General features: G+C 35.0%; 1 protein-coding gene across 2 annotated transcripts in view; it reads left to right on the forward strand.

Moving 5' to 3' along the window:
- The window catches only part of LOC126889639 (semaphorin-1A), a 584,815-nt gene that overhangs the window by 291,189 nt on the left and 279,306 nt on the right, over positions 1-14,320 (forward strand). For both annotated transcript variants that reach the window (XM_050658141.1, XM_050658142.1), the window contains exon 2: positions 5,573-5,681. In XM_050658141.1, the coding sequence (XP_050514098.1) occupies positions 5,573-5,681 (109 nt within the window). The remainder of the gene's footprint in view (positions 1-5,572; positions 5,682-14,320) is intronic.

A 14,320-nucleotide genomic window follows, 5' to 3' on the forward strand; every position in this document is an offset into this window, starting at 1 on the left:
AGAAACTTAAAACAATAGAAAATAAATTCAACATTTCAACAACATTGAGATCTATTCTATCTAAAACTAAACCTAACAATGAACAAGAAAGAACAAAGAATTGCATTTATAAAATACCTTGTGAATGCGCACAATTTTATTTAGGTGAAACATCAAGACCATTAAACGTTAGAATAAGTGAACATCAGTCTTATATTAAAAATAGAGAATTTGATAGATCTCAAATATGTCAACACGCATGGGATAATGAACATAGAGTTCAGTGGAGAGAATTAAGTATAGTTCTGAAAGAATCAGATAGTAAAAAGAGAAAAATCAAAGAAACGGTTCTAATTATGCTAAAAATGAAACCACAATTGTGTCGCAAATTCCTCGGTAGAATGCAGTAGGATGTGGTTACCCATACTGAAAGAGGAAGTCAATAGAAAGAAAATACCACGATTAGTAAGTCAATAACATATCGAGTTAGTACAAATTTTATATTTTAGTATTACTTATTGTATATCTATGTATATTTATAATTTAAACATATTAAAGTCAGAATTTGGTATTAGTTTTTTGAAAGTATATTAAATGTAAGACCAAATACTTACGATATCGGGATAGTATCACGAGGTTCTTTCCTGGTTTTCCCTGGTGATTTACTATGAAATCTCTAACGCGAGAATTTTACTGTCATCGTTGCATTTGGTTGTCTTTTTAAAGACAGATCACATGCTATGATATTTTTGTGACGGATATTCTTGAGTTGGAATTGATTTCATGTAATCGAATGAACTATCTTTTAGTAAAGTCGTCCCAGGAACGTAACTCATAAAGATTGGCAATATCATTTTAAAGTCTTCTACTTTAAAATGTATAATATACGTCTGAATTTCCAATATAAATGAGTCATATTAAATAAATTATTAGAAGAATTGTTTTACTTAGTAACAAGATTTTTGTTTAGCAACAAGATTTTTGTTTATTTTAGTAGTATTTTGTATTTTGACAACGAAACCCGATTTGGGCTTTGAAAGGTTAATAAAACTATTTTTTCAATTTAATTGTGGCTTATTTCCCATCTAAATAGTTAATAATCATAAAAATGCCACAAGGAAATAGCTTCAGAACAACAGTAGGGGAGGAAAGTATGCTAAATGTGCAGTCACTCGAGCGTTATTGGGACCAATTGGGTTGTGAAGAGTAGGTCTTAAAACCAAAAAAAAAAAAATAGTTACGTAAAGTTTTCCATTTTAGTGGGACTTTCCATTTTTTAATTTAATTTTCCATTTCCAACAATCGTTTTTTGTTTTTCGATTATAGCGCCATCTATCCATAATTTGAAAAAATGTCTCGAATAAAAGTAACTAATTTTTAGGTAAGGAATCCAAATCTTCAATAAAAAATGGGGGCTCCAATTTAAGATTTTAAAGTAACCCCTCACCCCACTTCCGTGAGGTGTCGTGTTTAGTGCCATTCGATAGATTTTTTTAAAATATTGAATAAGTGTATTTTCAGTTTTTCTCTCCGTGGGAGTTGTGTTTGGTATCATTCGATAGATTTTTGAAAAATATTGAGCACGAACTTTTTTATTTTTTTAATCTGTCGTTTATTTCGCGAAATATTCGCTTTCTTGTAATTCAGTTTATAAGGATTTTATAAGAACATCCACCATTTTTTTATATAGGTACGTACTACGTTCATAATTTTCTTGAAAAAATAAAGTTTATTTTATTTGGAGCAGTATTTACGAGTATATAAGCAGTATTTTATTCTTTATATATTTTATAATTAGTTCTGTGGAAGTAAACTTTAATTTCAGTATAAAAATAAACTTTTATATATTTATTTTTTAAAAATGTCGTTAATTATGTAAGTATCACTTAAACCGTGTACGGTTCTTTTAGAAAATAACTGCCCATCTCGAAGCCAAGGAAGATAATAAAATTTCCACTTAGTTAACTCTAATTGGAGTCAAGACAATTTGGCGGGAATTAAGAGCAGTTCTGCCATTTGTTTTCCGTTAATGTTTTCCTTATTAGGCAATAACCAAAAGAAACAAACAGAAAGTGCAGTTTGGAAACTGAAAATTACCGAGATGCATTTTCAGAATCAATGTGTCGTGGACTTTGGAATTGGCTACAGTTTAATGTCATATTACTCGGACAATTTAATAAATATCTGTAATCAATACAAAAAGAGAGAAACTCAAATTATTACCTACAAAAGTGGACAACATCAATCCCAAATAGACTATTTCATGATAAGGAAAGAAGACATACGTGAATGCAAGGACTGCAAGGTAATAGTTAGTGAGACAGTAAGCCAACAACATAAGCTGCTTGTTCTGGACATCGAAGTAAAAAGCGAAACTAAACAAAAATATCGGAGAGGACCACAAAAGGTCAAGTGGTGGATGCTAAAAGATGAGAAGAAAAGTCTATTCAGGGAAAGAATAGTAGAAAAAATATGTTGGAACGTGAAAGGAAGCCCTAACACAATTTGGAGAAAAATGGTCAATATTATTAGAGAGACGGCTATTGAAATACTTGGGAAAACGTCAGGAAAGAAGTTTGAGGATAAAGAGACTTGGTGGTGGTCAAATGAAGTACAAGGGAAAATAAAAGAGAAGGGGAAATTATATAAAAAGTGGCAAGAAACCAGATCGGACATAGATCTTCAAAACTATATGGTCGCCAAGAAGAAAGCGAAAGTAGCAGTAGCAAAAGCTAAAGCAGAAGCGTATTCAAACCTATACGATCAACTTGATACCAGGGAAGGCCAAGCAAAGATATATAAAGTAGCCAAACAGAGAGCAAAGAAAGCAAGAGATTTTAATCAGATTAGATGCATCCGAGATGAAAATAATAAAATACTAATTCACGAAAAGGATTTCAAAAAGAGATGGAGAAAGTATTTTGACAGTTTATTAAATGAAGAATTTGACAGACAGCCTGTGGAGTTAACGGAAACAGTAACAGCTATGGTTACCAGAATAACAAACGAGGAAGTGGCTCAAGCGCTTCAAAAAATAAAGAAAGGAAAAGCAGTCGGACCAGATGATATTCCTGGGGAAGTATGGAGAGCATTGGGAGAGACAGGAATAAGTTGGCTAGCAGGTCTATTTAATAGAATTATGGAAGTTGGACAAATGCCAGACGAATGGAGAAGCAGTATATTAGTACCTGTCTACAAAAAAAGGGAGACATACAACAAGGTACAAACTACAGGGCTATAAAACTACTTAGCCACACCATGAAAATATGGGAGAGAGTAATTGATAAACGGATACGTGAAGAAACCAAAATATCCGATAATAAATTTGGCTTTATGCAGGGTAGATCAACAACAGATGCAATTTTCATTGTAAGGCAACTGATGGAAAAATACAGGAATAAAGAGAGCAACGCTCATATGGTATTCATTGATCTTGAGAAAGCATATGATAGAGTTCCTCGAGAGATTCTGTGGTGGGCACTCAATAAGAAAGGAGTCCCTGGCGAATATGTAAAGATTGTGAGAGATATGTATGAGGGAGTAACGACTAGTGTTAGGACAGGTGTGGGAGAGACTGATAAATTTCAGGTGAAAGTAGGATTGCACCAAGGCTCGGTGCTTAGTCCTTATTTATTCTCATTAGTTTTGGACCAGATAACAGCACAGGGTAGCCTAATGTATGCTGATGATGTAGTGTTAATAGGAAATAGTGGAAGAGACTTAGAACAAAAACTGGAACAGTGGAGACAAGCTCTGGAGGAAAAAGGTTTAAAACTTAGTAGGACAAAAACAGAGTATTTGGAATGTCCATTTAAAGATGGAGTTACTACAAATAAAATGGTACCTTTGGATGGTGAAATGATTGTGAAAAGCAATAGTTTTATGTACCTAGGATCGGTATTACAGAGTAATGGAGAAATAGAGGGAGATGCATGCAGTAGAATTAGGGCTGGATGGATGAAGTGGGAAGAAGCGAGTGGTGTGTTGTGTGACAGAAAAATTCCAATGAAGCTTAAGGGAAAATTCTATAAAACAGCCATAAGACCGGCTATGATGTACGGGACTGAATGCTGGGCAGTGAAAAAGAAAGAGGAACAACAAATGCATGTGGCGGAATTGAGAATGCTTAGATGGATGAGTGGAGTGACAAAGAAGGATAAAATTAGAAATGAGTATATTAGGGGAAATCTAGGTGTGTCACCAATTGATGCCAAAATGAGAGAGCATAGGTTAAAATGGTTTGGTAATGTTCAACGTCGAGACGTTAATCACCCAATACGAAGCCTAGCTGAAGTGCAGATTCCTGGAAGGAGTAGGAGAGGAAGACCAAAGAAGACCTGGGGGGAGACGATAAGACAGCACATGTTGGTAAAGGGGATTAACATTGATATGACCCAAGATAGAATTGTGTGGAGAAATGCAAATAGGGAAGCCTACCCCGCATAGGGATAAGGCAAAGAGAATGATGATGATCTGGAATCAACACATCATCATTTTCAGACAAATATTAAACATATCTCACTGATTAAAAGGACCTACACACGTCCAGATCTAACCGACACGACAGAATTCCCCGACCATTCTTTTCTGGATCAGCTCTACACACGTCCCGACCAAACTACAGTCCGTACAATATAGATACCGTTGCGTGTCATCCGCGTCATAGCACGTGACGTCACATGATACCAACACGAAATATTTAAGTGGTAGGTCTGTTCCTTTTTAGAATCGTTTAGCCGAGTACACTGGAATTACAGTCACTAGACATATTTGATTATATACGCGTAGAAATAATATTGGAAGATTTCTATTAATGTAAATTTAAAGAAACATACTCTAACTTGTTTCATTTAATTTGTATAGGGCTTTTCATCGATTGTCATTTGTTTCGAGCTTCTGCCATGTGTCACACAATATTAATAAATCTACGTCATACGTCTTTGGTTTGTGTCGTGGTACATACCAATAACGTATGTCGTAGATATATTAATATTATGTGACACATGACAGAAGCTCGAAACAAATGACTGTGAATGAAAAGCCCTATAAGTGGAATATAAAGCGTTTTTATAAGGCACACTTGTTCGGATTACACTCTAACTGCGATCGAACAAAGATGACATTTTGGCATAAATTGGTAACATTTATTTGACAGTTGCGGTGATTGACACTTCAGATTTGTTTTTATTCTTTACTATTAGGATTTGTTTAACGCAAGAATATAACTTAATTCTGGTTTTCTATTTCTAATGTTCTTATTTATTTCCATTGAATACTAATTTGTTTTGCTGTATAATCCACTTCGCAATAATTATGTGATATATTTGATTTAAAATGAATTCAAGAATTTTTTGAAATTGGGCAACAATGTCAACTGAGATCTCTGACGTAGATAATGACGTGCAACGGTATCTATATTGTACGGACTGTACCCGACAAGGCGTTGGTAGCTAACTGTCTAGCGCATTTTTTGCATTTTTATCGCCTTTAATATCACCTTTGGTTTATAAACTCTTATTTGACACCTTATTTATCGTTATATTCGTTCGTAAAACTGAATGAATAAAATTTTGACATACTTGTTTTGTTTCAGAAATGTCGTCTACAATTTAACCTTGGCTGAATTAACTGAACAACAAAGACTGACTTGGTATTCTAATGAGCATGATGCTAAAATGTGTGTTATGAAAGGAAAGGATGAGGTAAGTTTTGCATTCAAATATAAAATAATAGAATGCGTGTGTAACGTGATCGTTGCGTTTATTGCTCCAGGTAACAAAAATTCAGCCCAAGACAGAAGGTTCACTTTTTAAGACATTTATTTAGAACCAAAACATTACAAATGATAAGATAATTAGCCTTAATTACTACTCGTTAATTTCGTTAATAAAATATATTTATAACCTACGTATCGAACATTAGGCTCGGGTTGATGTGACGATATCTGGTACGTGAATGAATAATACCGACGATCGCGTGGATTAGGAATTACATTTATTAATATGAAACGGACATATAAGGAGAGGAAATCTCGCTCAGCTCAGCGAAAAAGACTTGTAGGGAAATACGATCACCGCTCGTATAAGGATAGGTAAAAGGAAAACCGTCGGATTCGTTCAACACACCAAAACGACGGCGGAAAATAGTCGGGATAACTCACCTCTTATACCTCGTTGTTGTTTATTATTCTTCGATCAAAGCTCCAAGAATAATCAACCAGGCTTTTCGTTCCGACTTTTATATACAAAAACACGTTTTACTTCATTCATTTGCGTACTCTAGACGATAAAATTATATTATCGTCACACGTGGCAATACTTTCTTCCTACTAAAAATATTGTGACAATATTACTTTTTTTACATCTATAATTTGTTTATTCTTCAAATTTTGTTCATACTTTTTCCCTATAATTTCGTCGTGTTTCATGTTTAATTATTCATAAAAGACGTAAGAGATGCAACCAATAGTTAACAGCTTAAGGGGCTATCCTAGTGTAAAACTACGAAATTCATATACTTTTTTGGGAATTTCTAAAATAAATAGTACCAATTGTTTCGAAAATTTGCTTGAGCATTAATTATAAAAAGAAGTACATGTAAAACAATTTTCATAAAAAAATATTGAAAACTAAACGATTTATGCGCTATCTACTAGCACCGTGAAAATAAAAACATAGCTCCACTGCTGCAGTGATTGGGACTAATAGACATCTTGAAACATAAAATTTCAAAGTTATTTTCTATACCATCAACTAGGGATTTCTTGATCGGATAAAAAATGTCAATTTGACGGTTTTTGAAACTGAAAATGTTTAAATGTTTAATTTTAAAAAATTTTTTCAACACTTCGTCATTTTTCCAAATTTTAATATTTTTCAAAAATCCTAGTTGATGGTATAGGAAATAACTTATATTTCAATAATCACTTTGAAATTTTATGTTTCAGGACTTCTATTAGTCCAATCACTGCAGCAGTGGAGCTATGTTTTTATTTTCACGGTGCCAGTAGATGGCGCATAAATCGTTTAATTTTCAATATTTTTTATGAAAATTGTATTACACGTACTTCTTTTTATAGTAAATACTCATGTCAATTTTCAAAACAATTGGTACAGTACTTTTTATTTTAGAAATTCCCAAAAAAAGTATATGAATTTCGTACTTTTACACTAGGATAGCCCCTTAACAAAACATTGGTGGACGCCCTAAATAAGGCCCAGACGGAGTGCCAAGACATAAACCCATGGGTTTTCTTTTTTAATATTAGTCTCGTTACTTTTCTCTATCCAAGTGTTTCTGTTGGTACGTTAATTATGTAAATTCCGAGTTTTTCACAGCTTTCCTCGATGTTATCGTGTTCTAATAGTGCATTCTCATCAATATTCTCTGTATTCATTCTCTGTATTCTCTGTATAAGTATTTTGTGGATTCGGTATTTAGTCCTTTAACTCTGATTTTTGTTTGTGATGGTACCCTTCTCTTGGGTGTGCTATATTTCATGATGGTCCTTACTTTACATAATACTACACGGTGGTTGCTGCCTACCTCTGCTAAATTAAGAAATCTTATGTCCATTATTTTTGATGGATCTCTTTTGCTTATATAACTTCTAACTCATAACATAATCTATAATGCTCCTTTGCCCACTGGTGTTATTGCATGTATATATTTGTGTTAAGCGCTGGTTTCCTCGAAAGCGGTGCCGACAAACTGCGACCATAACACTGCGATGAATGACGTCATAAAAAACTGTACCATGCAAAATAATAGCGGTGGTTTCCAAGGATGCGGTGGAAGCCACCGCTTGCTGAGTTTACACATTTCATTGCCACAGTGAAGAACCTTGAATTTTTCACCGTAATCTGACGTAATTCATCGCAGTGCTACGGTCGCAGTTTGTCGGTGCCGCTTTCGAGGAAACCAGCGCTTTAGTCTTTGTGGTCAAAAAATGTGTTGTTTTTTTAAGTTCGTTATTCGTACACAAATTTATCATCAGTTCTCCATTTTGTTTGATTTCGTATATGTTCAAATCTTTCTTCTCTATTCTTAGATTTATTGATAAAATCCTTTCTGATACTTATTGACAGTCTCCATGATCTGGTTTTTCTATCTTTGGTGTATTAGTAAGGCTACACCTTCTTTCGACCTATCTTCTTTTGCTACTACACTGTAGATTAGTATATATTTCCCTGTCGACATTCTAATTTTTTTATTTCTTTTTGTTCCCTGTAGAGCGTATGTGTCTATTTGTTTCTCTTTCAGCACTTGGATTATTTCTTGGTCTCTAGTGTTCAGCGATCTCATGTTCCAGATAATAATAATTATTTTCATCTGAGTTTTGGATATTTTTCTCTTGTCCTTATTTCTTATCATCGTCGTCTTCACATTAGCAGTCCAGGTATAGGGCTTCACATTGTTTCTTTGATCAGGTCTTCGTTTTTTACAATTAATATATTCAGAAGCTTGTCCTTTAAAATAATTTTGAGATGAGGAAACTCAGTTTACATAAAAAATAACACAAATTACTTCAACGTTTGTTGATATTGCCATGAAGTTGAGAAGGAAAACGATGTTTGATCAGTAGCAAATGTATGTCAAACAGAGTTTTACAAAAAAAAAAACGTGTGTGTTTGCTGTTTTGCAAAAAGCAGTTCCAACATAGAAAATAAAAACTAACAGAGGCATGGAAACAACGTATTGCCAATATGAATGACACTATATTAGCTGATAGACGTAATAGAAAGAGTACAAAGTTATTTTTTGTATCTCGACCAGAAACCAATCAAGCACTTAACCAGTTTTCACAGTCGCAGTTTTCCATCCATAAAAGACATAAAGCTATGTAGCTGGAATGGGGCTTGACCCATATTTACAAAAAGTGTAGTTATAAAATGGCTGTTTAACACGATATGTGATATAAAGACGAATAAAGTATGGGATACACTGCGCTTTCTAGATCTCATTAAATGTCGTTCAAAAGCGCATTTATTCCTCCTCATCTGTTCAGAACCGGCCTTTAGTTTTTAAGTGGAATAGATTCTAGAACGAACAATCTTTTATTAAACACCTAAGCTGTGTTTATACTACTAAAATCTTGTCATCCTCATTCAGCTTATACTTGTCCACTGCTGAACGTAGGCCTCCCGTACTTCACCCCACAAGTTCCTGTCCTGAGCCGCTTGCATCCAATTTTGGCATATCCGCTTCAGGTCATCTGTCCATCTTGTTGGTGGTCGTCCTCTGCTTCGAAAGGCGTCCTGTATAGGTCTCCACTCGAGAATACGTTTCATCCATGTGCCGTCCTTCGTTCGCGCGATATGCCCTGCCCAGTTCCATTTCAAGGTCGATATTCTTTTGATTGCGTCGGTTACTCCCGATTTACGTCACAATTCTGTGTTGGTCATTTGGTCTCTTAGGGTGAATCCCAACATGAACCGTTCCATTGCCCAGTAGTATTATAATAACACTCTGTATAAAAAGAATGTGTGTGTACTTTATACGCACGTAAGAAGTTATACTTCTATTATATGATTTCAACGAAATTAATATACTTTAAACAGTTTATTTATATTTTATTTAAATATTAAACTAATTTTAATACTTACTACTTCTCAAAAATTTTTATTAAAACAGTGCCAAAAATTAAAAATAATAAAAGAATAAAACACACACAAACAAACACATTGAAAAATGCCACAAATGATTTCTGAACAATGTAGGAAAAAATTTTAACTAAATACGTATTTTCTGAAAAGAAAATTATATAATAAACTTACAATCATAAAATGTATAAAAAAAATAAAAGTTTCCATTGGGGTTCGAACCCGTTTATCAGCGCAGTTAGTATTGAAATTCATTCACCTTAAACTTTTACCCACGGAGACCATGTGTCATCATGTGCGAAGATCAACTATCTAAACGGATTAAACTTTTGACGGTTCTGAATTTAACCAAATTATTTTGATTTTGAATTGAAATTATTTAGAATTGAAAGAAATATTAGAATACAACAAAACATAGAGTAAGAACACAATATATTAGGTGAATATTGATAGAAATTTTGGTAATCAAATTATGTAAATCAAAGCATTACATACTATTTTAGTAGGTTCTTTATAAATTTTCCAAATAGGTAGGTCCTACCTATGAAATTTTTTATTAGGATACTGAAACATTTACAATTATTACCTACCTGTCGCTTTTAAAAACTATTTAAAAAGTCACTACAATATTATAAACTTGCATTTTTCTCTGCCATCACAACAATAAAAACTAATATACACAACATTAATTTGTTTATCCAAAATCTCCATATTGAACAATAATTATTGACAGATGATTTTAACACCCAATCAGATCCCGTATAACGTTTATACCATACTGTCTGTGTGCGCATGCGCGCAGAATTATGAAATTTTACTCTCAATCGCGCCTAAAGAAGTATAACTTCAACAAGATGTTTTTATTCAAAGTCAATAACCAATGTAAATAATATACTCGATCGGCCATGACCGAGGCAGCGCGTGATGTTGCAACAGTTTAATCTACATATAAGTGAACGTCCCATGATATAGATATTGTTATTGTAGTCAGTATTTAATTAATGTTAAGTTAGGTCGTTACTGTTATATGTAAACACGTTGTTATGGTTAGTCATTGATGGTGTGGATTGTAAATATAATGTATCTGAACCAAGAAATAGAGTTTTAATTAATTTGGTCCCAAAAGGTATTATGTACGCTTATTTATGACAGCCCTCTGTGTTGTTCGAATTTTGTTCGCGAAAGTCTTACGCACGTATCCATACAAGGGCGAACCCCGCTGCCTGAACCAGCTCGAATGGATACGCTATGAGCTCCCCTACATATAAACCGCAAACCGGTTGTTCGAAGAGGGTGAGCGCCGAACGGGGTTCACCGACGTATCCACTTTGTGGAGCTGCTACACGGAGCGGGGTTCGCCCTTGTATGGATACGTGCCGTTAGTGAGCGTTAGCGTTTCCACACCATAGGTTAGAACTGGCAGCACACATTGATCACAGTCCTTTTTCTTTAAGCAGATGGGAAGAGCTGATTTGAAAACGTCTCTTAGCTTTCCATAAGCCGCCCAAGTCTATTCTACGTATTAATCCAATGATCTGGTTGTCTCTACTTAAACGAATTTCGTGCCCCATATATTTGTATGCTGATCTTTGTTCTATTCTTGTTCCAGCTATGTTGATGTTCTCACTCAGAACGAGGTTTGTCATCACTTGTGTTTTTGAATGGTTGCTCTTTAAACCCACTTATATAGAGGCATGGTAGAGCCTTCCTCACATTTAGATAACATGATCAATGCGATCTGTTATCAGGACTATGACGTCCGCGAACCTGAGGTGACTAAGTTGCTCTCCATTTATGTTTACACCCTTTTCGTTCTAGGTTTTGCACGCTTACACATGTATTCCAATAACCTTGTGAACAGTTTTGGCGAAATGGTGTCGCCCTGGCGAATTCCACGATGAATGTTGAACTTGTGTGTATATTCATGGAGTCTGACGCATGCCGTAGCATTCTTCTTCTTCTACGGCACTGCAGCCCAAAGTGAGCCTTGGCCTCCTTTATTTTTTGCCTCCACCCTTGCTTGTCTGTGGCTGCTCTTCTCCATATACGGACTCCTAAAAAGGCTTGTGCGTCGCTGTTTACTGTGTCTTCCCAGCGCTTTCGTGGCTTCCCAACCGGTCTCTTTCCTTGCATTCTAGAATTCAGTGCTCGTTTTGGTAGCCTATCCTCTCCCATTCTTATCACATGTCCGGCCCATTGCAATCTTTGCATTCTAATGAAGTCTGACAGGGGTACTTTCTTATAAAGTTGATGAAGTTCGTTGTTGTATCGACTTCTGAAGATTCCGTTTTCCCTCACAGGTCCTAGTATTCTCCTCAGTACTTTTCTTTCGAATGTGTCGAGTTTGTTTTTGGATGTTTCTTTCAGGACCCAGGCATCACTGCCATAGATAGCGTGTTATTGGTCGAATTAAAGTTTTATAGATTCTCATCTTTGTATTTCGGTGGACACTTTTAGACCGAAATATATGAAAGAGGGCAAAATAAGCTCTGTTTGCCTGCGTTATTCTCTTCCGTATTTCTCCATCTTCTGATCCGTCGGCATATATTTCTACTCCCTGGTATGTAAACTTTCCAACCGTTTCAATGTTATCTTCATGTATAATATTTTGTGGGACTATATTTCTTCTCGTCTGAGTCATTATTTTTGTTTTTTCTGTGTTAATTTCCAGACCTAGCATTTTTGCTTGTGTTTTTAGCTCTGCGTATGTTTCCTGTGCTCCTGTTGATGTTCTACTCATAATATTAATATCATCGGAATAAGCGGCCAGTTGAACCGTTCGGTTGGCCAGTAGGTTTCCTCGTCCAGTTTGCATTTGCCTAACCGCATACTCCAGTGCCAGGTTAAACAATGTTGGGGCCAGCCCATCTCCCTGCTTTAGTCCCTGCGAAATTTTGAAAAAGTCTGTCCGGTGGTTTTGTATTCGTACACATGCCTGAGTTTCATCCATTGTGGCTTTAATGAGTCTTATTAGCTTGTGTAGTATTGCCAATTCAGCCAATATATAGTATAGTTTGTTCCTTTTAACTGAGTCGTATGCCTGTTTGAAGTCTACAACATCAATATCGTGTTCCCATGATTTGCTCAAGATCTGTTTGACTGTAAATATTTGAATCAGTCTCGATCTTCCCCGTCGGAAGCCAGTCTGATACTCTCCAATAATATTTTCTGCTAGTGGTTGGAGCCGCTGCTGGTTTATGCCGTAGCATTATCGTAGATATTTTTGATGACAGTGGTGTAGGGGTGACCTGTTCGGCAGTCTTTTAAAGCTTTTAGCATTTTCTGATGGTTCACTGTGTCAAATGCTTTCTCATAATCCACAAACATTAGGATGAGTGGTTTGTTGTACTCTATACATTTTTCGATGAACATTTTAATAACTTGGAGCTAGTCATTTGACCAATCTGGTCACAGTTGACCAATTATCAATTCTTCTTTGAATTAAATAATTACTAAATCGTATATTAATTCTCAGATCTTAACCCTATGGCGTCCTCTTATTTTATCTAAAATGTATGCACTATAGCTCTAACACAACATAGCGCTATACTCTTGCTTTTACACTAGCTAACTCTTACAACTTAAAAAAATTTTTAGAATAGCTCGAGACCGTGACAGTTTCGCCATTTTAATCACCAACGCCAAGGGGACTTGATAGAGCACGTTAAGAAGAAGAAGATGAAGAAGTTATTTTCAAAAATGTTGTAAGTGTATGACTCATTAAAACTATTGTTATGTGATCTGAGCAAGTTGTTCCACTGGACTTTTTGAAAATGCAAAGGTCAATTGCAGCCACTGTCTGGGAATTACAGATTATATAATAATTATTGATTATACATGGAACAAAGAGTTCAACCATTACAGCGATAATATCTTCCTCAATGAGTTTTAATAATTCGATTGACACATCATGTGGTCCAGTAGCTTTGCCATCTTTTGTGTTTTTGATAACACAGCTGAATTTTTCGCGTAATATTGGTGTTCCGGTATCCTCTGCGGTTTCTAATGACGATGACGTCGTCTTCTCGATCATTATTAGAGAGTTGTTGGATGTAGTTGGTCCAGTGACGCAATATTTCCTTCACATCTTCCTTCCTTCCTTTTCCTTCTACCTCTGATCTAGGGATCAATCCTAGCCAAGTATCAATTTTAAATTTGTTTGTCAACAATTGTTGTATTTTTTGTATTTTTTATGAATAAGTCTCTTAACTTATTTTTTTGTGGGAAGCTCTGATGAGGGCATTTGCTATGCCGAAAGTACCTAGCTGATTTTAATAAATACTTTTTACACACTCTCAGTTTTTGAGAACATACACCTGTTGCCGTTTTGACTTATATAGAAGTGTGTACGAGTCATAAAGTATTTTTCTATTCAGTAATAATATCCCCTTTATCATTTTTTTCAGCATATTCGTTCAAAGCTATTGGGAAAATACAAAAATTTGTAGTAATCTATATGATTATGGGCAATTTAAAATTTCCTGTAGCTTGTGCAAGGAAACATTGTTACAAAGAAGAACATGTCCTTTAATTGGTTGTCTAACGTTAGACCGTTACTTCATTTATCAAATTTTATTGATCTTTTTAATAAAAAAAACTTTGTGGTACTTCTTCTTAGAGTTTTTTGTACTTTGTTACCTCGAGACCACATTTGTGAAATATGGATACTTCTCTTCAAGTTATAACAGTGATGAAGTTTACACATATTTATAATTCCATCAGAAATCACCATAAACAAC

The sequence above is a fragment of the Diabrotica virgifera genome, chromosome 8 (genome assembly GCF_917563875.1).
Source record: "Diabrotica virgifera virgifera chromosome 8, PGI_DIABVI_V3a".
In the NCBI taxonomy this organism is placed as follows: Eukaryota; Metazoa; Arthropoda; class Insecta; order Coleoptera; family Chrysomelidae; genus Diabrotica; species Diabrotica virgifera.